Source organism: Cupressus sempervirens, chromosome 3 (assembly GCF_028749045.1).
Source record: "Cupressus sempervirens isolate cs-2001-9-10 chromosome 3, ASM2874904v1, whole genome shotgun sequence".
NCBI lineage: Eukaryota > Viridiplantae > Streptophyta > Pinopsida > Cupressales > Cupressaceae > Cupressus > Cupressus sempervirens.
Window position 1 is genome coordinate 795,117,771 of NC_143120.1, and position 27,589 is coordinate 795,145,359.

General features: G+C 36.4%; 1 protein-coding gene across 1 annotated transcript in view; it reads right to left on the bottom strand.

Moving 5' to 3' along the window:
• The window catches only part of TIC40 (hydroxyproline-rich glycoprotein family protein), a 156,197-nt gene that overhangs the window by 61,739 nt on the left and 66,869 nt on the right, over nucleotides 1-27,589 (bottom strand). Inside the window, exons 6-7 of the mRNA XM_089821947.1 lie at nucleotides 20,828-20,940; nucleotides 20,599-20,665 (exon numbers count right to left, since the gene is read on the bottom strand). Coding sequence (XP_089678073.1) covers nucleotides 20,599-20,665; nucleotides 20,828-20,940 — 180 coding nt within the window. The remainder of the gene's footprint in view (nucleotides 1-20,598; nucleotides 20,666-20,827; nucleotides 20,941-27,589) is intronic.

Genomic DNA, 27,589 nt, shown 5'->3' on the forward strand with positions numbered 1-27,589 from the left:
ACATCAAATAGAATGAATTTATCAGAAACCCAGATAGAATATCTAGCAATCAAAGATTTCTCACAATTTTTCAAATAAAAAATTTACATTATTTATCCTTAAATTTTAATAAATCAATATATTTTTTGTTTGGACTGCTAAATAAACTACTAGAGACCCTACATATTTCCCAAATCTAGAGTTTTAAAACATATGGACAATGATTTTGCAGCATAACCCAACCATCATTAATAACCTTTGTTTTGCATTCTGTCCTTTAGTTCAATTCACACCTAGCCATCTACCTCACACTAGATTATCCACCATTAACTATAAAGGAGCCTAAACCTCAAGCATCCTCTCCACCAAAGTAAAATAGCTAGCATATCTAGCTTCTATGATTCTGAGGAACTGCATATACTAAAAATATAGTCTTAAAGAAAGCAAGGGATTCTCCTCAAAAATACAATAGCTAGCATATCTAGTTTCTATAGGTTTGAGGAATTCCTTCTGCAAATACTAAAGAATACTCTTTTAATGAACATGTGATGGTTGAACATGAACATTTGTATATGTCTCACTTAGCCACTGCTCTCCACCCAGAGTATCATCCCTATGCCTTTCAATATGATGTTCTACACATGAACACAATATGGAGTCCCACCAAAATGAACTTGTAAACTAAGTCACAGCGCTCAAGTTCAAGTTTGTGTTTGCCAACCATAAAATCCCAAGTTTGAAAGGGTAAAAACTCAAAAAAAACATCAACAAAATCAAAAACAGCCATCATGCTTTATTGTCTGTCGTATTTTCATGCCAAATCAGAACATCTACTTCAGGATTTATAAAGTTAGGGATGACCTTAAAAGTTTGAGCTTCAGAATAAGCAGACCTGTTGTCAGACGAATTACAGATATTGCAGACTTGATAGTGCATTTTAATTAGTGTCATACATCTTGCAATTGCTTTGAGTACATTTAGCTTAAATACTTGTACGCTTAGACTCAACTAGGCATTTCATAAATCAGAACCAGAAAAATTAGCTTATCATATCCAATCATTCAATAAGATTTACGATTAAACCTTGATTGTTCATTGTCTAAGACCTCCCAACTCTTCAATATCATACCCACAGTAGGGCCTAAAACTCAGAAGTCTAGCATAGGTTTATTTTATCAATCATCACGAATAGAATAGAATGTTTCTATTCTTTACCATTTTTCCAAAAAAACAAGCTTTGTATTGTCAGGTTTTGATTGTTTTTTCACCTCAAAAATCATGTCAGGTTTTGATTGATTTTTCACCTCAAAAATTATGTTGGGTTTTGATTGGTTTTCACCTCAAAAATCATGGTTTTTTGCGGTTTGTTTTGAAGCACTATGCTCATCTACAAAGTTTTGGCGCATTATCCAAAGTACCATCAGCAGACATCCTCTGCTCCAAATTCAAAAGGCTCTCGGAAGAAAAACATTCAATGCAACTATTGCGACAAGTTTGAGCACATGAAGGTTGAATGTCAAAAGCACTTAGCTATCCTATCTAAGCAATTTGGTTCGCAACCCACAACGAACAGTGCAGAGCACCTTGAGCAAATTGAATCTACCATTTACGCTTTTTGACAGCTTCGTGCTCTAGATAGATTAACCATTAAGGGAGGGTATTACGATAATAGAGAGTTTCTATTATCTTTGTTTAGTATCTAATGGTTATCTATTGTAATCTTTTGTAAATATTAAAATGTTCTAATATTTAGTTTTTTGTTTCTAGAATAGAATGTTTCTATTCTTTGATTGTTTCTTAAGGAAACATCGTTCAATCTCTTGTATAAATTGATCTCTTGATCACTGCTAATATCAAGCAAATACTTTCCAATTACTTCGTAATAGCTAGTGGCCCAAATTTGCTCGAGCAATGCAAGTGAACATCCACAGCTACTTCTATTCAACTAACTACTTGAAACAAACTCTACTTTATCTTCACAAAGCACCTTGAGCAGACTGAATCTACCTTTTACGCTTTTTGACAGCTTTGTGCTCTAGATAGATTAACCATTAAGGGAGGGTATTACGATAATAGATAGTTTCTATTATCGTTGTTTAGTATCCAATGGTTATCTATTGTAATCTTTTGTAAATATTAGAATATGTTTTTAGAATAGAATGTTTCTATTCTTTACGATTGTTTCTTAGTTATATATTGCAATCTTCTGTAAATATTAGAATATTTCTAATATTTAGTTTTTTGTTTCTAGAATAGAATGTTTCTATTCTTTATGATTGTTTCTTAAGGAAACATCGTTCAATCTCTTGTATAAATTGATCTCTTGAACATTGTTAATGTCAAGCAAATATTTTCCAATTACTTTGTAATAGCTAGTGGCCCAAATTTGTTCGAGTAATGCAAGTGAACATCCACAACTACTTCCATTCAACCAACTACTTGAAACAAACTCTACTTTATCTCCACAACCTGAAAATGAAAATCAACTTCGAAATGAAATGTATTCTAAATGAGGATGAAGGTAAACATGCAATAACACAAACTTGATCATAGCTATCACCATGCAAAACACAATGATAAGTAGAGCAAATGTAGCATTATTTTTGCAACAATTCTCCAACATGAGTTTACAGATGAAGTGAGCAATCCTTTACATAGAGGGCAAAAGTATATGAATGGCCAAGATTAAATCAAAATCTCCAACCTAGATTGATTTGCATAAGCCCTAATTAGGGTTTCAATAACCACATGCTACAAATATTGAATGTCCACCTAATTACAATTAAGTACCATTCATTTTATGGACCAATGAGAAAATTCAAAGCCGTAATAACTGAATAAGGATAATTAACACTTGGACTAGTGAGAAGAGAGCACATGTAGATAAAGCCACAATCTTGTGGACTAATAGGAAAATTCAAAAGCACCATGGGCCAACCAAAAAATAAGGCACATGGTACTATATTCCTTGGTGCCAAATGGGCCAATCAAATAAAGGTATTTATTAACCAACCAATGAGAAAATTCAAGACCGGGTGGGCTTATGACATCTCATCAACTCGTAAATTGTCCTTCCCATCATCATCCCCTTTTACACATTCAATTAATTATGAACACAATCTTGCCAAGAATTTCCATAGAGACACTTGGCATGCATCTAAGCCTATACTTGTAATAGCTCACCTCACCTGTATAAGAACATAATTTCTTCCAATTAGGTGCATTACATAAAGTCAAGAAGCTCCTAAGCTTAGTCGTTGCCTCCAATTGCTCAAACTCAAGTCCAAATCTCATTTACCCTTTCTTGAAGTCTTTCCACATGTAGCCTTTATGTAATGTCCATCTTTAGGTGCAACAAAGATCCACATAACCAAGTATCTCATTCTTAATCTTCAAAATCACCCCTCATAACAAGGCAGCAAGACTCAACTTGCTTAAGTACATCACATCTATAAGTCACAGCCTAATGCCAAGCAACAAAATCAACTTTGTGTCCTTCCTATACCACTTAATTCTTTTTCAATGTGTGAAATGGAATCTCCATTAGTGCCAGCAAATGGAAGAGAACCTCCTCCTACCGTAATGAGTAGTCTATGCACTGTCTCAATAGCCTATTAGCTCATTCATGAAGGGAGTGAACAATATTGAATGTCTTGATGAACCTCTTGAGAACTATGCTTGCATCTTTGTTTATCAATGTCACCCATCTCCTTGCTTCTTGCCGCATAGGTCCAACTCCCTCTAATCCTTCCATAGATGCACGAGAACTAGGCATTGGAGGAATAAAGTTTGGATCAGCATGTGGTATTAGGTTCATAATCTATCGAAGTCATTCCTCAAGTTCATGGCCTCAGCCATATACCTCTTCTTTGCTATTTCCTTTTGTATTCTTTCATCTAGAGCTTGGATAGTCCCATGTGCCCCCTCAACTTTTTGTTTCTTAGTGATTCATCCTAGCTCATACTCATCCAACTCAATCTCTCCCCTTGCCCAATTAACCTTTAGGATTACTACCAGTGCAATTAATTTCCTAAGGCATCCTTTGTGACATGATAGAACTTCCTAGTTGGGGCCTCGCTCATAACAACTTCTCCTCTTCTAACTAGCTACTATGCATTTTCTATGGGTTGTTCAACTATAGTTGACTTTGTCATTCTACTCCGTAACCAAGGGAGTGTTGTGATCACTTTGAGCTCATCCTCAACCCCTTTATCTTCATGGTTTTTCCCTTGAACCTATTGATCCACTACAAGATTTGCTTCAACGTCTTGTGGTTGATTCTCATCATCCTGTGATGAAGACTCAACATCAATGATCTTGTTCCCCTCTTCTTCTTGCTACATATGATGCTAAGGGGGTGAGTCAACTTCATGCCCATCATGATCTGACAGTACATAACTAGAACTCTTGCTTGCCTCTAATTCATTGGTGACTAGAATGAGGGCTTCCTCCTCTACTATTTTCCTTTAAGTTAAATATTCAGCTGGTTGCTTCTTAGGTTGTGTCACTTGATTGACAACTTCCTTCCTCTTCTTCTCCTTGGCCTACATAGGCCTACCACCACCACTCTCATTGTGTTGACCTTTCAAAACTTATACTTTTTTCCAATGGTGGCCTCGATGATTAATTCTTGGGTTCAACCATGTCCGTCATGAGCTCATAAGTTAGTGGGAGCCCTAGTGCTTGTGGGCAGGCTTCTTGTTCTAGCAACCATTTCGTAGTGAATGTTCTAACCATTATCATAAGTGAATCCAATTTATCTTCGCTCTTATCATTCTAATTGATGGATGAGATGCCCTCCATTTTTTCCCTCTCCTAATCTAGATAGAGATACTACATATCATCTTCAATTTGATCTGGAATTTGTATCCACCTAGTTGTCCTTATCACTTCAACTGACACCCTAGAAAACGCCCTTCTTCTTATCTCGGTATCATCACTAGCATTGCCCCAATGGTCCAAAATATGTGCATGTACTCAACTTTGCACACTCTTTTGATTTGATGAATAGGGTCAAAGTGCGCTCTCCCATGGTATAACCCCAAAAAATAGAATTTGAACTCTCCCTTTGTTGCCTCTACTACTTTAAGGGATGAGGAACTCTCACTCCCAACACTAAGTGGAAACACAATCCCCGACTTTTGCTTGTTCTCTAGGATTCTATCATATGCCAACAATTGCCTAGTCACCTCCATTAATACTAGCTTATCAGTTGGAAACCTAGGAAGTTTCTTTGGCCAAACTGTACTTCCTAGTATTTGGAACTGTTGGTAAACAGATTTATCAATGTAAAATCACCTCTAAAATTGACCCTATTTGCCATGCGAACAGTGACAATCGTGCTAACGGTTAGATAGATTGCAAGTGATCACTATCACATTACAATCTTCCTCTGTGTTTGAGAGGGGCAGCTCCCTCATATGATGGGTGTTTTTGTATTTTAGTGTACTTTTAACCTAAAAGGACATAAAGGAGAAAAGGCAAAACTAAACAAGATGAACAATGGAAACCCCAATGGTAGACATACAGATACCGAATAGGATTCCAGAAACATAACAAATTGAAAAGGGATTCAAGTGTGAAATGAAATTATGAGCAAGAAGGATAGCACACCTCGAGATATGAAAGGATTTACTATTCTAAAGCACTCACATCAAGATACCAAGAAATGAGTGCATCTTGTCACATCAATGACACAAATGAGAAAGAATATATGATTGCACTACTACATAAAAAAATTGCCAACTCAACACACGAGAGGTAAGCAATAATAAATGATGAACACATCTAGGACATACAACTAAACGCATTCATGTTATTTCTTTAAAGATATACAACTTCAAAGACAATTCCGTACTTGGTGCCAAATCTAACGAAAATCCTCAATAGTTTTCCCCTTCACCAAAAGTTTTCATCCAATGGAATTCTCCATTTTCCATGCACACTCTTCTCAAACATTATATTAATGCAAAGTAAGCTCCCTATTGGTGACTCTAATGAGAATATTAATCAACCATATTTTTGTGGAACATTTTTGTCCATCATAATAATTTCAACAAAGAATATAAACATATATCCAACCTTCTTGTTAGGTGGATCAGAGAACTCCTTTGTGCAGCTTGATAAAAAAATTGGGTACATTTTATCAAGAAAGTAGTGTTCTTGTTGTGAAAATCCACAGTAACCTTTGCACATTGAATTAAATATCTCATTTTTGCCTGCAAGTATGGAGGATAGTGGCAAGAATTTAGAAATTTGTTTTTGCAATGTATTGTCCTTGTTATCAAATCACAAATCCACATATTACAATTGCATGTTCATCTCTGTTGTGCAAATTTCAACTTCAGCATTTTACATGACAATGGCATTCTTGACAACTCTACTTCATGAATCTCCTGAAAACATCTCTTGTCACAACTGATTGGTTTGAGAAATCCCATCAAAATGGTGTGCCCTACATATGTTCTTGAATGAGCCTATTAACCATTTGTTCCTCTCACAAATTTTTGTAACTGTCATTCCAATTTCTTAAAATTTTCCACTAGGTAGTTATCAAACCTATTACAAAGTTGAAAATTTAGAATTGGGGCTACAATTTGGGAAAAGTCGGAATTCTAACTTTCTAACTTGTAAAAGGTTAAGATTGGGGCAAAGTTCTAAATTCTTAACGTTGTTTCAAAGGTTAAGGTTTTGGAAAAGGTTGGGATGTTGACCAAAAAGAGTAGGAGTTGGGATGTTGACTCTTAACCTTCCAAGCTTTTAGCTTTTTCCTTTCCGCAATGAAAACTCCCAACCCTTAATCATTAACCTCATTTAGTTATGGCCTTCGCCTTTTAGTTAAGCTTTTAACCTTTTTGTTGGTATGTTTGTCGTTGCGCCAAAATCTTGAGCTATCAACGGACGTCACAAGCACCAGACTTACCCAAATCCATGAGAGGTGGTTAAGCCATGTCACGAACCCCAAAGGAGGTGCTGACCACCAAGTCAACAATCTCCCCCTCAGCACCGAGGGTTTCGCACCGACGGAATGAAGGAGACCTCCCGAGTTTCGAACCCGTGACCCAAGGCTCTGATACCAATTGTTGGTATGTTTGTCATTGCGCCAAAATCTCGAGCTATCAATAAATGTCACAAACACCAAACTTACCCAGATCCACGAGAGGCAGTTAAGCCATGTTGCAAACCCCGAAGGAGGTGCTGACCACCAAGTAAACACTTTTTACTAACCCACTTTTGGTATGTTAAACAAAACTCAATCCCAAACAACTCTCAACTTCTAAGAAAAAGTTTCAAAATTTTAATTTCTCAACTTTGGACAATTGAAAAATAGCACCTCAACTTATAACCCACATTACTTTTATCTCAGGACTCCACTTGTGGAAATTCAAAATGCCCAACAGAGCCAAAAATAAACCAAAGCCTTTGTAATCACAACACCACCCAAATTTTGATAAGATATTGGCCATTTTAAAGCTCAAAGTCGGATGTTATTTTCCTATTTTTACTAATAATTTTGAAATTTGTGTAGGGTAAATAGCAGGGCAACAAGATGTAAGTGAATTTGCGGAATTAAATGAACGATGATCGATATTCTTTACTAGGACCTTTCTACTAAATAATTTCCTCTACAACACCCTCACATTGTCCATGGCCAATGCATCATCGGCAATCTGAAAGCCATCCCTATTGTGTAGATGCAATTGTGGGTAGCAATCATAGACCATATGTTCTCCCTTCTGATTCCCAGATGTTCCCAAATACCAATCCAAGATACCTACATATCCATGCAATCATATAAACCAAACAAGAAGTCGTGTAAAAGAATTTGGTGTATATCACGGTCCTTAACTGCTCCTTCATGTTACTGTTGATCATCCAACCCAACCCAAATCAAACATCTTGTTACCATTAACTATCACATCAATGAAGTAACACATCCACGTCTCGTAGAGTGCTGCCTAGGGGCTGCCAATAATCTGGTTCAACATTAATATAAAGTCCCCTAAATCTTCTTTGAAATTAGCCCTTGTTAACTTGGACAACCAAGCACGAGTTATTTTATGTCCTAATGATTGTTCCTAGTTGATGAGGCCCACATAATAGTTGGTCTTGCTTTCACATTCCTTCATGGCATCCTTCTTTGTCTTTCAGATATCTACTCTGTGTTCTGGAATGTTGAAGGCCTCTATAATTATGCCATTGCAAGAGTAACTGACAAATTCCCCTTTGGTTTACGGACTTCCCTTGTTGTTCACTTCTAATGCCTTACCATCTCTTACATGAGCTCAGCTCACTGATGTGTAGGTGGGAAGATAGCAGCCTATATAATACCATTTTTGAAATCCTCTTCTCCTTAGATTGATTGTTGTCATATAATCTATTTTTTATCATATCCATATATAAAAAGTCCAAGGTTGGTCACTCCTACATTGGCTCACGTTGATATGAAGCTTGACTTGAGAATCATGTGTTGCATGTCAAACTTGAACTGAGTTATTCTCTATGCCCTATTGTTCTCTACTGTTCTAACCCCTTTTCCTTTAGGCGCTTGCTCATCCTCCAAGATATCATGAGTTGATGGGCTTGTCGCCTCCTTGGCATGGAGTTTTGATTTTACACTACCAACTCCTTTCGCCATGCGCAAGCCTACAAGAAATTTGAAATCACTCCAGCTGAATGTTGGAAGGCTATAATATTTTTGGATGCTACAATTCAAATTTTAGCCTCTAACTTGCCCTCTTTGAGCGTCCAGCTCAAATTTTGAACGTTCTTCTATGTGCCACAACAGATGATTCGTTAAACTCTTGAGTTTAAAGTTCCAACTAGCAAGCCATGGAGAATAATTAATTTCAAAATTGGTGAACTAATTCCATCAGAATTTCAACGTTTTCCCACTTAGTTAAAAATCCCACAACTCGAGTTGAGCAAACGCCTTCTACTTTCCCTAATTAGGAACTTCAACAAGTTCTAAGCTGATTCCGCATCAACTGAACTTATTCATCCCCTTATTCAATTAAGTTTCATTGTTTTCAAATTAAAATTTTTACTCTAGATCTTCTAATCTTCTTATTCAATTAAGATTCATCATTTTCAAATTGCTATTTTTTACTAGAGATCTTCTAGTCTTCTTATTCATATTGAATTTCTCTTGGGCTGGTATATTTCTAATCATGATTTACAAGCCTTATTGAAGTTAGCAATTTGGTTCTATGTTGGCTATTACATATCCAATGCATGACCAGCCTAGAACTTCAATGCTCATCACCTTATAATTTGGGAAAATTCGGGTTTTATGTTGATCAAAATTGCAGCCTTCTCAAGCCTTGATATCGCTCCTAAATGTGGTCTGAAAGTGTTGTTGCTAACTCGAACTGGATTGGTTGCCTCTAAGAAAGTGAATCACTGAGCTATTGAGTCAGTTTGTTGCCCTTGATATAGATATTTCATTGCCAAACTAGGCATACTTGTTGTCTCTATTGTATATACATTGGTAGCAAATTTTGGAGAAAAAAAATCATTGCTTATCTGGAATAAAGATCGTGGAAAAATATGACCAAATTCACAATCCATTTGAGGCTTCGATTCACAATTGAATTCGGACCAAACTACTGCATCTATAATTCGCAAAGTACAGAGAGAAGGAAAGATGATTTGATTTGGCGTCGAAATGACTGAGTTATCCCTTTCTTTCTCGGCACCAAAGATCACCTAGAAGGGCTGACCTAGCTAGGGCTGGCCGGGCATCAAAATAAATAAATAAACCAATTAAAATGCCTCCCAATCACAAGTGGTCAAAGATAAGACTCCATGATATAAGCTACTATCAAAGTGTGTTATGCTATGGAATCAAGGAGGAAAGAAAACGACAACCATGAATGACACAAGCTAGCCATTTGTGTTTTGCTAGGTGATCCATGAGTGAGAAGGACGAGAGAAGAGGGGGAAATAGTCTAAGAAATTGTGTTGTAATAGTTCCACCCATTGAAAAATGCAAATAGGGAGTTGATTGTCTAGTGCATGCTAATCAATTTATAAAAATCTACACAAATGATTGGTTGAATGGTCTAGAAATTTATGTTATACTAGTCAACCCATTAAAAGGATATGTTAAATAAACTAACCAATTATGAAAATGCATGCAAAGAAGAGTCATTTGCCCCTAGCATATTCTATTATGCTAATGTACTCTACATGAGATGCTTGAAAAAATTAAAGTATATGCGATGAGGCCATATATGCCTCCCACCCCACACTCCCCTCTCATGCACCTAAAGATGGTAAAATAGGACCATTTGGGCATCATACGGCACCTTTAACACTAAGGAGGAATCTCATAAGCAACACCTAGTCCAAGCCAAAGTGGTCACAACTCTTAATAGGTCAAAGGTGATATACATACAAGGTCCATAGGCACATCTACACCCAAAAAAGTTAATTCAGCCCATTAAGCATGTAAGACTTGATATGATATGACAAAAATTCACATTAACTGCAACAACCCATGAACTACCTTTGGAAAGAACATGATGCACATGACATAAATCAATTAAAATGCAATATAATTTTATTATCTTTCTAAATTGAATTGTGTAAGCTTTTGCATTGAAGTTTCAAGTCACACTCTATGAAACATTTTCTCCTTCAGCTACTCTATCTCATCCTGATAATGGTTCATGGAATGTGATCCAAAACGTCGATGCAAAAACTTTTAGACAATTTAATTTGAAAAGCAATTAGAGTTATCAATATAGAATATGGAAATCTAATAAACTTAATTAGAATGCAATATGAAAAATCATCTAGAACCTACACATCCAAGGTGTCATAATCTATGTTACTAAGTTATGCCATGTTAGAATCCATCACTATATTGAATGAGAGTTAGAGTAGGGTCAGCAAAGTGTCAAGATGGATACAAGGTCCACTCCACTTGTTGTTCCTAAATTGTATCATTAGCTTGTGGGAGCCTCATCTACTAGACTCACACATGCCCTAACCTTGTTAAGAAGTAAAGTCCACACACAACTGAGGGAGGGGGAGAGAATCAATTGTGACCAGATATAGCTAAAACGAAACTTATAAATCTGAACTTCAACAATTGAAACAATGATGCACGACAACAAGAAACCATACACCACAACACAATTATTTGTTGACTAGGGAAACCCTTTATCAAAGGGAAAACCCAAGTGGGGATGGCACCCACAAGATAATGTACTACTATATAAGTTCCTTGTGAAAGGATCTGACCCTGTTAGGAGCCAAATGAAATGCATTTTGTATAGCGATCCTTGTTAAAGGATAGATCCTTGTTAGGAGACCTTGAACCCATGTTAGTATATTCCAACCTCGTTAAAGGATGAAAGCAAACAAGTAGACTCATTGCCTTAATGCTCCAGCAAGTGTGAAAGACAATCTCTCAAGATAACATATCCAAAAGCATGACCTAATTGATTTGCAACTTACGTGCCAAAATAGTTTCTTTGAAGCAATCATCCAACATCATCACTACTCTTCTCTGATCGTCCAAAACACAAGCCCATATCATCATCAGCTGACCTTGCATATATGCTTACCATAATGATACCCAACCAAGGAAAACATGTTTCAGTTTATACCCTTTACAAATGACCAATTAGCTTGGCATTTTAGAGCTACACAAAAGTACATTTGATTTCATAGTTCCATGCTAAGGCATACACACCTTCATAAGCATCATTACAATTATTACAATAATGTTCCCACAGGTTATAATAAAGATATTACATTTTACAATGATAAAGAATACGTTTCCATAACATAGTTGACTGCCGGTAAAATATACCACACGTTACACAACTTTCAAAAATAACCCAAATGTTTCTCACACTCGAACATATGTGCACAAACAAGTCTACTATCATATCCCAAACTTGCTAAGATTAATTCTTGATCACTAAAAAGATATAGCAAAAATGCTACCATCCTTGTCATTATTCCTTTTACACTAGTCTACTACTAGTCTTTACCAAATAAACTGTAACTCATCCAAAACTCAACATAAGACTCAACAAACATAGACATGATGTCTATACTCATTCTGCCACACAAATCTAAGCTCGCATACAAAACACCGTCACCAACTAACCTTGTTGAACTAATAATCTACCTGTGATATACAGAATCTATGTCTACCATGATCAAACAAACATATGTTGTCATCAATGACAAAACTAGTCGTCAATACATCTTAGCAACTTTGCCAACTGCGAACAAAAGCCTCAATTCCTAACAATCTCCCCCATTGGCATTGATGGCAACATATAGTGAAAAACCATCAATCCAAAAGTAACCAATAGAACACGATTTTATGAATATCATCAACTTATACAGTCTTCACCTATTCCTACAACCTCACTGATCAACTCTGATAAATTCTTGCCTGGATCTCCTCTCACATTGGTTTCCATAGATTTTCCATTGAGCTTATCCCCCTTTGACATCAATGCCAAAGGTGTCAATATGCCATATATCAACTAAAATTCTCTCATTCTAAAATTATTTCCATTTGATGACGATCTTCATCAAAGTACCTACATTGGATCAAGTCAAACTACAACCAAAAACATGTCAAGTGCCAACAAACACTGTTATGTAAAGATCATTACATAAGAGCTCTACAGTTAGCTCTGCACAATGCAATCACTCCCTCTAAGGAGCAATACAAAGCATCATCTCCAAATGAATAAATATGCTTTGAATACTCTAGACTACATCAATTACTCTACACAAGGTGAGGCCATTACCCCAAGCATACATCTTAGGTACTCAAAAATGTCTTTAGCCAATGATTTAGTGAATATATCTGCCACCTACTCTTTTGTGCTCACATATTCCAATATGATTTCCTTTCCAGTGACTCTCTCTCAAGAAATAATATACTTAATTGCAATATACTTAGTCTTTGAATGTAAAACTATATTTTTAGAATAGTAACTATACTTGTATTATCACAATGTACGATAGTAGTTTTAAAAAATGTAATACCAATATCCTTTAGCATTTGTTTCATCCACATTCTCTGCCTACAATTGTTTGTTGCTGCTACATATTTTGCTTTTGTTGTAGACCGTGAAATACAATCTTGTTTCTTGCTCAACCATGATACTAACCTTCCTCAGAGGAAAATTCTTGTTTCCTGCCCAATCAGCATCAATATATGCACACAATATAAAATCATTAAATGTATCATACCATAAGCCATATTCAATGTTCCATTCAAATATTTGAATCTCATTTTTAGTGCAGCAAGATGTGATTCCTTAGGATCTGCTTGATACCTTGCTACAATTTCAATTGCACTAGCAATATCAAGTTTGGTCAAATATTGTAAGTCTCCAACTATGGATCTATATCTTGGGTAATTTGTGCTAGGAGAGTCATCATTGTTAATCAACTTACATCCTATTACCAATAATTCCTTCAGGTACTTAGTTTGAGATATAAAAATACCATCTTTTGTTTGTGTTATTTGCAATCCTAGAAAGTACTTCATCTCACCAATCATAGACATTTCAAATTTAATCTTCATTTTATCAAAAAAATTATTGCTCGCCTCATCATTTCCTCCAAAAATGATATCATCCACAAATACTTCAATAATTAGTAAGACATCAGAATTAACTCTCAAGTACAGATTACTATTTGCATTACTTTTCTTAAATCCCAAGCTTAGCAAGCACTTGTCTAACCTCACATACCAAGCTCTAGGTGCTTGCTTTAATCCATACAGTGCCATGTCCTTTTGTTCTACGAATGGATATCCATCAAGTTGCTCAATCTAAACTTCTTCAAGTTCTCCATTCAAGAAAGTTGACTTAAACCCATCTGATACACTTTGAATTTTTTGTTAGATGCATAAGCCAAAAAGGACACTTTGAAAGTTGTCTAAGTTGTGCTACCAAAGTCATCATTGTTAATCAACTTACATCCTATTACCATAGGTGCTTCAATCAGTTTATAATTTTCCATATCAAATCTTGCCAATAATTTCTTCAAGTACTTAGCTTGAGATATAAAAATACCATCTTTTGTTTGTGTTTTTTGCAATCCCAGAAAGTACTTCATATCACCAATCATAGACATTTCAAATTCAATCTTCATTTTATCAAAAAAATTATTGCTCACCACATCATTTCCTCCAAAAATGATATCATCCAAATACTTCAAAAATTAGTAAGCCATCAGAATAAACTCTCAAGTACAGATTACTGCCTACATTACTTTTCTTAAATCCCAAGCTTAGCAAGTGCTTGTCCAACCTCACATACCAAGCTCTAGGTGCTTGCTTTAATCCATACAACGATATCTTTGACTTACATACAATGTCCTTTTGTTTTGTCAACGGATATCCATCAAGTTGCTCAAAGTAAACTTCTTCTTCAAGTTCTCCATTCAAGAAAGATAACAACCATCTGATACACTTCGAAATTTTTGTTAGATGCATAAGCCAAAAATAATCATAGTGCTTCTAATCTTGCTTCTAGGAGCAAAGGTTTCTTCAAAGTCAATACTGTTGTGAATAACCTTTACATACTCCTCGTGCTATATTTCTTGCCACTTCTCCTTGCTTACTCATTTTGTTTCTGAATACCCATTTTGTTCCTATAGCATTCATATCTTTTGGTCTAGGCACTAATTCCCATGTATTGTTCTTTTCAATATGTTCAAGTCCTTCCTTCATAGCATTATTCCAAGATTCATCTTTGCATGCTTCATCCATACTTTTAGATTCAATTTGTGAAATCAAACAAATCTCATCTCTTACCTTTCTTCTTATCAATATTCCTTTGCTTGCATCATCAATAATTTGTGCATCAGGATGGCTTCTAGCAACATACTTATGTGTTATTTGTTCTTTCCTAGGTTCCTCAATCTAAACTTGAATTCCATCATCAATTGCAAAGAACTGTTCATGTTTTGCATTTTGATTTTGAGTTGATCTCTGACTTGTACTAGCCTAATTTGAATCATCCTCTAAATCACACTCAAAAGTTCTCTCTTGTACCTAAAATCTTTCATCAATTCTGACATTTGCACTCTCAACAACTTTCTTTAGCCTCAAATCATAGCGTCTATAAGCTTTACCCTTAGTTGAATATGCAAAACATATACCTTCATCACTTTTAGGATCAAACTTCCCAATTTCATCATCCCTTTTGATATAACATTTCTCTAAAATACTTAACAATAGGTGTATGACCAACCCAAAGCTCATAAGGTGTTTTACATGTTCCTTGTCTGATCCAAACTCTATTCATGGTGTATATTGTAATATTAATTGCTTCTCTCCAATGTACATGTGATACCTTTCCTTCAAGCAACATTGCTCTTGCTGCTCGTCTGTGAATACCATTATCCTCAAAATATGCATCTAGCTGATTAGAAGTAAATTCTCTGCCTCTGTCAAACCTTAAACATTTTATCCTCATTCCAGATTTATTCAACTTTTGTCTTCAAGATCTTAAATTTACCAAATGCTTCAAATTTTTCTCTCAAGAAAGCAACCCACATCATCTTGGTAAAATCATCAATGAAAAGAATAAAGTATCTCTCAACATAGAATGTTCTTGTCTTTGTAGGCCCATATAAATCTATGTGAACAATCTCCAACTTCTCTGAAGTAGTAGATGTTTTTCTCTAAAATGTACTCCTTTTCTATTTTGCCATAACATGTTCCTTAGGCATCACGTCAGATGGTTTCACAATCTTAGGTAGTTCTATTACCGCATTAGAATTATTCAGCTTCATTATATTATCAAAGTTTATATGTCAACATCTCCTAGGCCATAACTATCGTCAACTTTTGCAACAAAACAACTTATCTTAGGGGGATTCAACTAAAATACATAACATTTTGTCCTTGTAACTGTGGAAATCTCATTTCCATGCTTATCCTTAATTGAACATTTCTTATCAATGAATTGCAAATGATAACCCTTGTCCACAAGTTGTCCAACACTCAACAAGTTATGTTTCAGTGCATCAACAAATAATACATCACCAATATTAGTCTTACCATCAAGAGATACAGAACCTTTTCCTTTTATCAAGCAAGGTGCATTGACCTCCATCATAGCTTTTCAATTCCACAAACTTGCCTTGTCACCTGTCATGTGATGGCAACAACCACTATCTATGATCCAATCTATTGTATTTTACTCAACATGTGAAACAAGTGTTTTTTCTTCTTTAACAAGACTCTCTTCTTTAATAGCAATAAATCCTATCTCATCTTCATCATTGCTACCCATAAATTGATATTTCCAACCTCAATCTCATCATCACTAACATAGAGACATTCTTTAGGAAGTTTAGATTTGTAAGGTCTAGGTTTTACCTTAGGTTTTCTTGTAGGACATTTTGATGCAAATTGACCAATCTTGTTATGGTTATAGCAATCTGTAAGCAACTTACCTTTGAATACTCTTGTACCTCTCTTCTCTCTTTTTGCAATCAACATCATCTCATCCATTTTCTTCTTGAATTTTTGCCCATTCACCTACATATTCTCCAAGTTTCTACTACTTATACTTGCACTCTTGGTTAGTATTCTTTTTATATGCACTAGCTCTAAAAGCAGTCTTAACTCTAGGAAAAGCATCATTCAATCTTCCGGTATCAAAAGATTGCAATTTACCAATCAATGTTTCCCTATTAAGAGGAATGACTTCTTCAATTGCATTTACCTTGTTCTCAAAGGCTAGTGTTAAGGATCCAAGAATCTTCTGAACAACTTCATCTTTTGTTATAGTTCCACATGAAATTTTTATCCCTCTAGTAATTTTTGTAATTCTTCAAACAAATACTCTAGCACTCTCGTCATTTTGCATTCTCGCATTTTCTTAGTTTTCCAATTCTAAAACTTTGCTTTCTTTGGAAAATCGTCACCTTCATATAAATTCTATAACTTAATCCAAATATAATGTACTAGGTCAAATTCCTTTACCTCAATGAATTTTGATTCAAATAAGGCATTGATCAATGCTTCCGTTGCAATCATCATGTAGTACTAGAGTATCTTCTACTCCTTATCTGTGCATGAAGATGATCTCTCTCAGTCTTCACAGTAACTCGATCCCTTGTGATCAACCAATAGTCAATACCCATACGGGTCATATGTGTTCGCATCTTGTTCTTCCAGTTGTCATAATTACCATAATCAAACTTAGGACTCTCCTTTCTGTAAGCCATAGATCTCCTCAAGTTGTTAAGCTTCCATCTCAAAGAGAACCTGATGCTCTCATACCAATTGTTAAGAAGTAACGTCCACACACAACTAAGAGGAGGGGGTTGAATCAATTATGTGACCAACTACAATTAAAACCAAACCTATAAATTTGTTCTTCAACAATTAAAACAATGATGCACAACAACAAGAAACCATACACCATAACACAATGATTTGTTGATTAGGGAAACCCTTGATCAAAGGGAAAACCTTGTTGGGGATGGCAGCCACAAGATAATGTACTAATATATAAGTTCCTTGTGAAAGGAAGTAAGCTTGTTAGGAGTCAAATACAATGCATTTAGTACAAAAATCCCTATTAGAGGACAGATCCCTATTAGGAGACCTTGAGCCCCTATTAGAAGGTTCCAACCTTGTTAAAGGCAAAAAGGAAGCAAGTCAACCCACTGCCTAAATGCTCCAGTTAGTGTGAAAGACAATCTTTCAGGTTAACATATCCAAAAGCAGGAACTAACTGATCTGCAACTTGCCAAAAGAGTTCCTTTGAAGCTAACCTCAATCATCCAGCATCATCACTACTCTCTCTGATCGTCGAGCATACAAGCTAACATCATACTCAATTGATCCCATGTACATGCTTACCATAATGATACCCAACCAAGGAAAACATCTTTCCTTTATACCCTTTACAAATAACTAATTAGATCAGCATGTTAGAGATTCCCCAATGTACATTTAATTTCGTAGGCCCATGCTAACTTACGCACGCCTTCATAAGCATCATTATAATTACTACAATGAGGTTCACACACATTACAACAAAGATATTACATTTTATAATGCTAAAGAACACGCTTCCATAATACAATCAGTTGCCAAAAAAATACTACGCATTACACAACGACCTTTCCAGAATAACCCAAGTGCTTCACACTCTCGAACATACACGCACAAACAAGTCTACATTCATATCCCAAGCACATTGACATTAATTCCTACTCACCAATAAGAAATAGCAAAAACGCTACCAACTCCCTGTCGTTATTCCTTGTACACTAATTTGCTACCAATCTTTACCAAGTAATCTGTAACTCATCCAGAACTCAACATAAGACTCAGGGAACATAGACATGGTGTCATTCTGCCACACAAATCTAAGCTCGCATACAAAATACAGTCACCAACCTCGCTGAACTGATAATCAACCTGCAATATACAGAATTTGTGTCTGTCATGATCATACAAACATATGTTGTCATCAATGACAAAACTAGTCATCAATACAACATCTCAGCTACTCATCCAAGAGCCAACAAAGGTATCCATTCCTAACAATCCTTTCCATTGTGGTTGGCTTGGTTTCACGTTATATGCAGCAACCATATGAGTTCCATTTGAAAGCTACCAAACGCATCTTGCATTACACCAACATACACAGCACTTTGGGATTGACTATACAGCAGGAACAATACCTAACTCGGTCATATAGATTCAGATTGGGTTGATAACCTTGGTGATTCTAAGTCTAAGTCCACCTTTGACTACAACTTTCATCTTGGTTTTGGCCCCATTTGATGGTTATAGCTCTCTCTTGAATTAAGGTTGAGTAGTAAGGGAATGTCAATGTTGCTAATGAGGCTAGTTGGCTTCAAAACATTCTCACTAAGTTTAGCTTCACCACTCCATGACCCATAATCCTTCATTGTGACAATCAGAGTGCCATCCAAATCTCAAAGACCACGTTTCACCATCAAAGGACCAAGCACATTGAGATCCGTACGCTGTACATCAAGGAGTTATCTTGAGAGAAGGTCATTGATAAGAAATATTGTTATGAAGCAAGGCAAGTTGCAAATATCTTCACAAAACCTTCATTAAGAACAAATATCATCAGTTGTAAGCTCTATAGGGGGTGCAGGATGTATCTTCAAAGGGTAAGGCATTTTTCAATAATATTTTGTATTTGCATCTCTCTTTGGGGAAGGTATTTTTCCTCACTAAATTTTCTCATTTTCTCTACTTGTGAGCATTGCATTTGTACATGGGTACCTAACATGGCCTAGTAGTTGAAACCCATCTGCATATTATGCACACATTCACATGAAGTTGCACTTAAGGTGGGTGTTGGTGTAATTATGACATTTTACCTTGGTTATTCTTCACCTAGTTCTTAACTATGTGTCACTTAAGCTTACTTAGGGACCGCAGAGGAGCTTTTCAAAGCATCTCTACTTGAGGCGGTATTATCATGTTATCACATTCTACTTTATATGGTATCTCCGCCTTTGGTGCTTTATCACTTTTCCACCTTTAGAGGATGATCCAACTGTAGCAGACATGTTATACATCTTTCCTCTTTGAAGGGGGGTCTACCTTTAGTGAACACATGACACTTTCACTTTTCCACCTTAGGTAGTTGAAAAGTTGCCTCTTTTGTTATCATGTCATAAAAATATGACACTTGTCACAACCTTAGGCCTCTAGATCTTCGGTGGATATCCATAGCCAAATCTTACAACTACCAAGGTACTAAATTGAAGAGTCAAGGTAGAAACGCTACTCATGGAAAAATCAGAGTGCTAGCTTCAGTATTAAAATCCTTCGAAGAGTTCCAAAAGATCCAAAATAAAAATATCTAACTAATTAAAAATTATGTGCTATTTGAATTTCCATCAATTCCCACTAATAAAATTGACTGTTGTATCTCTGGCTTAACATAATTTGCTTGCACAACAGAAACATTATGTGCATCTTCTAACTACCAGGCCGAAAAGATCATGGTTGATAACACACAGCTAAACATCTATCGCTATGGATAACTCTGTGATTGTATGACATATAAGGATAAAAAGATATTTATTGGATGGTATTTTAAATTAACGTACAATTATGATATGAATGTCTTTGTTCTTCTAAACTATTTCTGGCATCCTCAACTTTTGAGCCTCCTTTGAGAGAAACCATTATTTCTTTACTCTTCTATTTCTTGCAAATTTAGTTTTAATGAATCCACATTTTACAAAAATGTTCCGAAGTTTGATCCATTTTACAAACATTTCTAGTAGAAACGCCACCAACAAGCCTCAAAATTTCATGTTTTTCAGTTTACAATGCTCAATATTGTTCAGAAGACATAACCATTATGATAACTACAATCTTCTTTAATGTGAAGCAATGGTTGATTATCAAAAACAATGGAACAAATTTTTCTCTTAAATTTACATAGATATTAGTTCAACATCACTTACCACAAAACATCATAAATTTGATCTTCACTTGTTAAACAATCAAATTCGGTAAGATCGAAGTCTCACAAGAACAGTTCACCAAAGGTTAAACTTAATGATGTAATTATGAAGTATTTAATTTAAGAAACAAACAATACTTACCAGTAGATTGAGAGCTTCTGCTAGCTGTCCCTCCATCTGTCTGTGTGAATGTTTGATCTTGCAACAGCTTATATATATAAATACAAACACAATTTCTGTTAATATCAATAAACAAAACTATCTGATCTTGTTCAGTCAAATATTTCAATAAAAAAAATCCATTGTAGAAAAATAATTGTGTTTCAGAGGTCTATTAACATAGGTCACAAAAAGAAACTAAGAAACTAACTGTTGGATCTTGAAAATTTGTCATCTTAGGAGCATTGTTCTCTGCCGGTTCTTGTTGTTTCCTTCCATACGCATTTTGGTTCAATAATTCCTCTGGGCTAACATCAACAAACGCTGCAAACAGTGTTAATGTAATATTAGCACATGCTCATTAGAATGAAATAAATCAGATTGGTCTTTATTTAAGAGTAGTTTGGGGAGTATATAATGAAATTTTCCAATGAAAAACCTTAATTTTCTTGTGAAATAAATAAGCTTTTCCTAATACATTCTAGTATTGGCAACATGTCACGCATTTTTACACTACTCTCCATCAGTTTGACACTGACACTATTATAAACATTATAAAGTTCAAGAAACTCTAAAACTATGCATGTATATTAGTTGATTATATATATTGTAACCCTATATACTGCTAGCAAAAAATAGCAAGATCTTCTATACTAATTGCTAGAATAAATATCCTAATTTTACTAATTTGATAGTTTCTAGTTCTTCGTTGATCCAGGTGCATCCCTCGGTCGTTGCCAATCTTGCATCACCCAAAAATATTTACTTTCAATTTTGTTCTCGTTTAACAATTTATGTGTTATTGGTAGCAAGCCTTCCAATTGGATCTATTAATGCTATTGTAGCTATGGTCAGATTCCTTCAGGATAACATAGCTAATACAAAGGTTGTCATAATATAATTATTGTGATTTAATAGTTATATTGATTATTGTGACTAATAATATAATAATTATATTGGTATATCATTTTTATACAATTATTATATTATAGATAATGGGAGGCCCAAACTTTGGAAGGGCGGTGTCCCTTTGTGAATCTCATATGATTGGTATAAAGAGTAATCTTCCCCTCTTGAGGACCGATGAAATAGTAAAATATACCATCTTCTTCATTAAGCAAGATGAAGTGCTCGGGGAAGGCAATCGGGGATTGTCTATGATTGGGAGGGAAAATCATTGCCTGTGGTAAACAGGCACAAAAAATCAACATGGTATCAGAGCGGGTTTGTTAAGAAAAAATTAGAATACAAAGGCCTTAATCCTGCAAAGAAAATTTATGTGAAAGCCATCATAAATTGGAAGTAGTAGACACGTCTGAGCACAAAGCTTAATAAGACATTGAGACAATAATACGATCAGTATTATACGCACTCAACAATTGGCATTCAATAGGATTTAGTTTATCTATACATTGAGCTAAGGGAAATTCAGTATTATTTTGGAGATCCGAAAACTTGCAATATTAAATCAGTTTTGTCCAAGGAACACAAAAGAAGCCAACTATTGATACCAGCTTGCTGAATTCATATCAAGGAGAAACAATTATTCTAGAGTACCAGGCATATTGCCTGAAATATACAATGAACTTGTTTTCCCACAAAGCATATCTACTTTCAAGCATCAACAACATACTGTTCCAGTGTGAAAGGACACCTGAGACAAAATAAAGGTAAGACAAGGTTTGATTTCATATTATCAAAGATTATCTCTGAAAATATACAATGAACGGTGTTTTCCCACAAAGCATATCTACTTTCAAACATCAACAACATATTGTTCCAGTGTGGAAGGACACATAAGACCAAATAAAGGTAAGACAAGGTTCGATTTCATATTATCAAAGATTATCTTCATACTGATGAGTAAAAGCAGCGATATGGACTATGGAGTCTACAAAACACATTGTAAGTAACTGGAAGTCGCCAATATAAATAAGTGCACAAAATACAACCGTGATCGTATGATGCTTCGAGCTTTGCTACAAGTAATTTGCCTTACAACGGTGTCAAAGATTCAACTATCATTATGTATTCGCAATGTTGATATGCTTGCTTCCAGAATGGATCACTCAAGGATGTGAAATCCCTTGCTACTGGTCCAGAACTCCAAAGCACTGTAGACGGGGACTGGAATGCAGAACTTTCTCTCTGACATTTTCCGGTTCTATCAAGAGACAAATGGGCAGTGGAGACTCAAAAACGCCAGAAAGAATCACCGTCACTATCGAATTATAACTACAGGATGAATGGTCAGAAAGCAGGGCATAGTGTGGAAGGCTTGCCAATTTTGTCTAAAGGAGCTTCTTCAACAACTGGAGAAGGTATGAGCGATGGATAATCGACTTATGACATGGAGGCGGCTCATAAATTGGACAGGTGGTTAGAAGCAGAAAACATGCACATCTCACTTTATACACACAGAAGTGGGGAGCTAGCAATCTATGGTAATAGGCACAAAATCCTGAGTCAGAAATATAGAATCAAATCATCTGAAGAATTGAGAGTGCTCTATGGTGGAGTCCTGGATTAATATCAGAACATTACCTTACCTCGCAGAAGCATTTGTATGTTTGTACCCAGTATATGTTTTATTTATCTGAGATCGTGACCTTCCATGTTTGTGATGATGTGGTGCCAACCTGTGGTTCAATATGCGGAGAGCAATTTCACTCAGGTCCTTGTGTTGATACTTGTCAAATTGTCTATCATCTCAAACTTCATATTTATCAGGCTTTGCTCAAGTTTTCGGGTTTGGTGAATATATGTATTTGAGCGGCTACATATATCAGCACGATATGTTAAGGCCATTTCCAGAATATGGGAGCTTCTGAAATCATTGCATGTCAAGGATTTGAATAGTGTACCCCTTCCCTCCTCTACCAAATGCTGAAGTGTGACTACATGTTTGCCTGAACGCGATTTACACACCAACCTTTTTTATTGTGCATAAAGACTCAATGCAGATTGGATATCCTGATAATTCTATGCTATCATGGGAATACTAATCCATCCTACCATTGTCCCCTGTAGCATGGAGTTTGCAAACAAATTCAGTGTATTTGGAATGAGTGGCTGCGGCCTGGAAATTATTAAAAGTCTTCACATTCACTAAAAGTATTCTCACTGTTGCTGGTCACAACTGTGTCTTGAAATTTGGTCCCTGAGAACGATTATACCTTTCTAGTTGCAGGAAGATATATCTTATATTTCTAATACTCCATTATTACCTTGCTGCAGGTGAAACATCCAAATTGGTATTCAGTTTTGAAGCCTTCCTCTGCTCCTTAGGACCAATTCTGGAGTAATTTAGTTTTCTGCTTGGGGAACAGTAACTCTTCTTTGAATCATAATATCTCTACCTGAAAGTTTAAGAATATTACCATGAAGGAATGAAGATCCTAGCTGCTGCTCTAAGCAATGTAATATAGATTCAAACTGACTTAAACATAGAATCCTGACTTATGAGGCTTCATCAGCAAGTAAATAACTTTCTTCATCATTGCTGGATGCATATTGGTTAACAGAAAACCAAATGACGTGTCTACAATCGGTAATATTCTGAGAACGTGTAATCTCCTCAACGTAAGGCATCATAGTGCAGTGCTTACCTTCTGATTTTTTGTCCCGAGAAGGCTAATTTTGGGCACACGATAAGGGACACCTGGCATTCAAAACTTGGCATTGCAGACGTTGGATTAAGTCAAATGGGGGTGAGATGTTGTTGCCAGTGGGCTGCTTACATGGAAGGAAAGTAAAGACAAACAGAAGCTGGAGGCTCATTGCTGGAGCAGTGGGCATGACACGCCGTAGGTAACTGCAGATGCCAATTTTAGCTTTTGGTGTTACTTCTGGGCATTGATCGGATTCCTGCGGAATACGAACAGTTGGAGATAGGTATGAAAGGAGGTCATTCGAAAGGGGAGGCATATGGGGGAAAGAAGAAAAACGAAGAATGGTTTGAGAGAATCGCTAAAAAAATCACAGCTACAGTTCGAGGGTGTGTGGGACGTCAACCCTGCATGCTAACGACTTCGACGCCATCTCTGGAGAGCCTTGAGGTCCATGCGAATAGCTTCAGGAGTGTCGAATGTTAGTTCAGACTCCATCATGTTGGTGATTGGGAAGATCACAGCGGTCTGGAATAATTAGTGAGGAAGATCAGCCAAGTTGCAGAACAACAGTGGAATGGAATGCATATCAACCAGTGCTAATATCCTGGGAATGCGTAGCTCTGCTCACTGGTAGACGCGGAGGGAATTGAGTTTGGTGAAAAGCACAGACATCACGACAAAATACTGGAATTCACACCAGACAACCGTGCCATAGTGCATTCTGTAGGCGACATGTGGAGCAGGAGGCTTGGTACTTCAGGAAACATCCGCAGGTGACCAGGTAGCAGTTCATTTCTTATTAGCATGTAATTTGTAGAACCAGTTTGTAGGAATTGGGAACTGTTGCAAATAAAAAGTTTAAGTTCGCAGTGTTCCTTGTGTTTGTGGAAGCTTCAATTCCTTTTCTTACCAGTTATGTTGCATTGGTGTTAAATACTATTGTGCATTGCAATTCATTTGAATAGTAATAATAACTGGATTGAGGGAAATCCTCCAAGTTTTTATAAAACCTCCAATTACCAACTGAAAACACAAGGGGCTCTCAATACATAACCGGGCATCCTAGGTGACGAACGATAACACAACAGGCCTGGTCCAGTTCATTTCAGAACGATAAAAAAAGATTTTTAACAATGTGCTGTCTCAATTCAGCATCTTACCCTTTTGTTTGTGGGTTCTTTGCTAGGGCTTCCGCCTCTTAGGAGCAGGGTGGTATATCTATTGATCCTTGCCCCGTTCTTGCGGTTCTCCTATTCGCTTCCATTTGCTTGGTTGTTTTGTTTATTTTCTCCTCGGCACCGTTTGGTGCCCTTGCTTTGAGCTGGTCTCCTTTTGTACTCTCGGCAGTCTCTTTGAACATTTTTGTGGTCTCTTGTTGGACATTAATAAAGTTATATTTTCTGGATACATCAAAGCATACAAGTTTTCAAGTATTTTGTAAGGTGAAAGATAGACACTAGATCCTTCCAGTGCATCCTTGCTGCAAGTGAAAAATCCAAATCAGTATTCAGTTTTGAAGGTTTTCTCTGCTCCTTAGGTCCTTGTATAGTCTTTTCATTTTCTACTTAGGGAACAGTAACTCTTCTTTAAGTCATAATATCTCTACCTGGAAGGCTAAGAATATTACAATTAAGGAATGACAATCCTAGCTGCTGTTCTAAGAACTGAAATATAGATTCAAACTAACTTAAACATAGAATCCTGACTTATGAGGCTTCATCACCAAGGAAATAACTGTCTTCATCATTGCTGGATGCATATTGGTTGATAGCAAAACAAAAGATGTGTCCTCAATTGGTAGTATTCTGAGAACGATAAATAGAGATTTTTAACAATGTTTGGTCTCACTTCAGCATCTTACCCTTCCGTTCACGGGTTCTTTGCTAGGGCTTCTGCCTCTTAGGTGCAGTGTGGTCTCTCTGTTGAGCCTCACCCCGTTCCTGTTGTTCTCCTTATTCATTTCCGTTTGCTTGGTTGCTTTGTTTCTTATCTCCTGGGCACCGTTTGGTGCCCTTGCTTTGACTTGTTCTCCTTTTGTACTCTTGGCAGTCCCTTTGACAATTTTTGTTGGACATTAATAAAGTTAGCTTATCTTATCTTTTCTAGCTACATCAAAGCGTATGAGTTTTCAAATATTTCGTAAGGTGAAAGATAGACTCTAGATCCTTCCAGTGCATCCTAAGATGAACTTGCTGCTGGACATGACAGTGGGATGATTGTCTTCAAATAGGAGAGGGACCTGCCAATGTTGTCCTTGAGTTGAGACATCTCCGAATTTCTTCAATAAGGAGGGATTAACGTTCAAAGTGAGTCTGACCATCCATTAGAGGCATCTTTGGACGAAGAATGAAGAAGTCAGTCAAAGGGAGTAGCTAGCGGATTTGCTTCAATTGATTTCCGAGGATCTTGGTTATATTGGTCCAGAGGCACTAGACCATGTCGAGATGGTTTCTCTAGTGATCAGAAATTTGTATAAGAGGACTACGATTGATGGGATGGAGTACTATGTGTGTAGGCTGGACAGCCTTTACTCAGAGACCTATATATTCCTGAATACATGATATGTTGCAAAGAAATGCTAATCAGTTCAAGTTCATTAGCATTGATGATCAAATGACTAATATTCTCACCAAGCCTCTTTCTAAAGTGAAGTCTATGCATTTTTTGAGATAAGTTTGGAATTGTGGAGAATGAAGCTTTGGTTGAGAGGAAGCCTCAACATCAAAGAAACATTGAGATATATCTTAGACCCTCTGCGAGTAGGTGTAGTAGAACCACCCTCTATGAGTGGGCAAGGTGGTAATGCATTCTTCAAAGGGAGAAGTCTTGAGGTGTAAGCCCTCATTGTCCACCCTCTGCAAGTAGGTATGGTCGAACAACCCTATGTGATTAGACAAGGTGGCAATGCATTCTTCTCTGGGAGATGTCTGAGGTGCAATTCCTAATTGTCCACCCTCTCCGAGTAGGTATGATGGAGTCACCTTTTGCAAGTAGGAAAGGTTATAAAGTATTCTTCTCTAGGAGAAGTTTGAGGCGCAAGCCCTCATAGTCCACTCTTTGCGAATAGGTATGGCAGAACCACTCTCTGTGAATAGGCAAGGTGGTAATGCACTCTTCTCAAAGAGAAGTTTGAGGTGTAAGACAGTTTTTTATCTTTTGCGAGTAGGCATGATGAATCCATCCTGTATGAGTATGTATGGTGGATGTCACGGACGAAATTCCATGCTTGTGCTTGTTCACCCTCTAGGTGTAGCCATGATGAACATCATGATAAAATACATGGAATGATTTTGTCATGAACCATAATTGATGTGTGTGTATGAAAATTGGCTTGAATACTCCTATGTCTTTACTTAAATAAT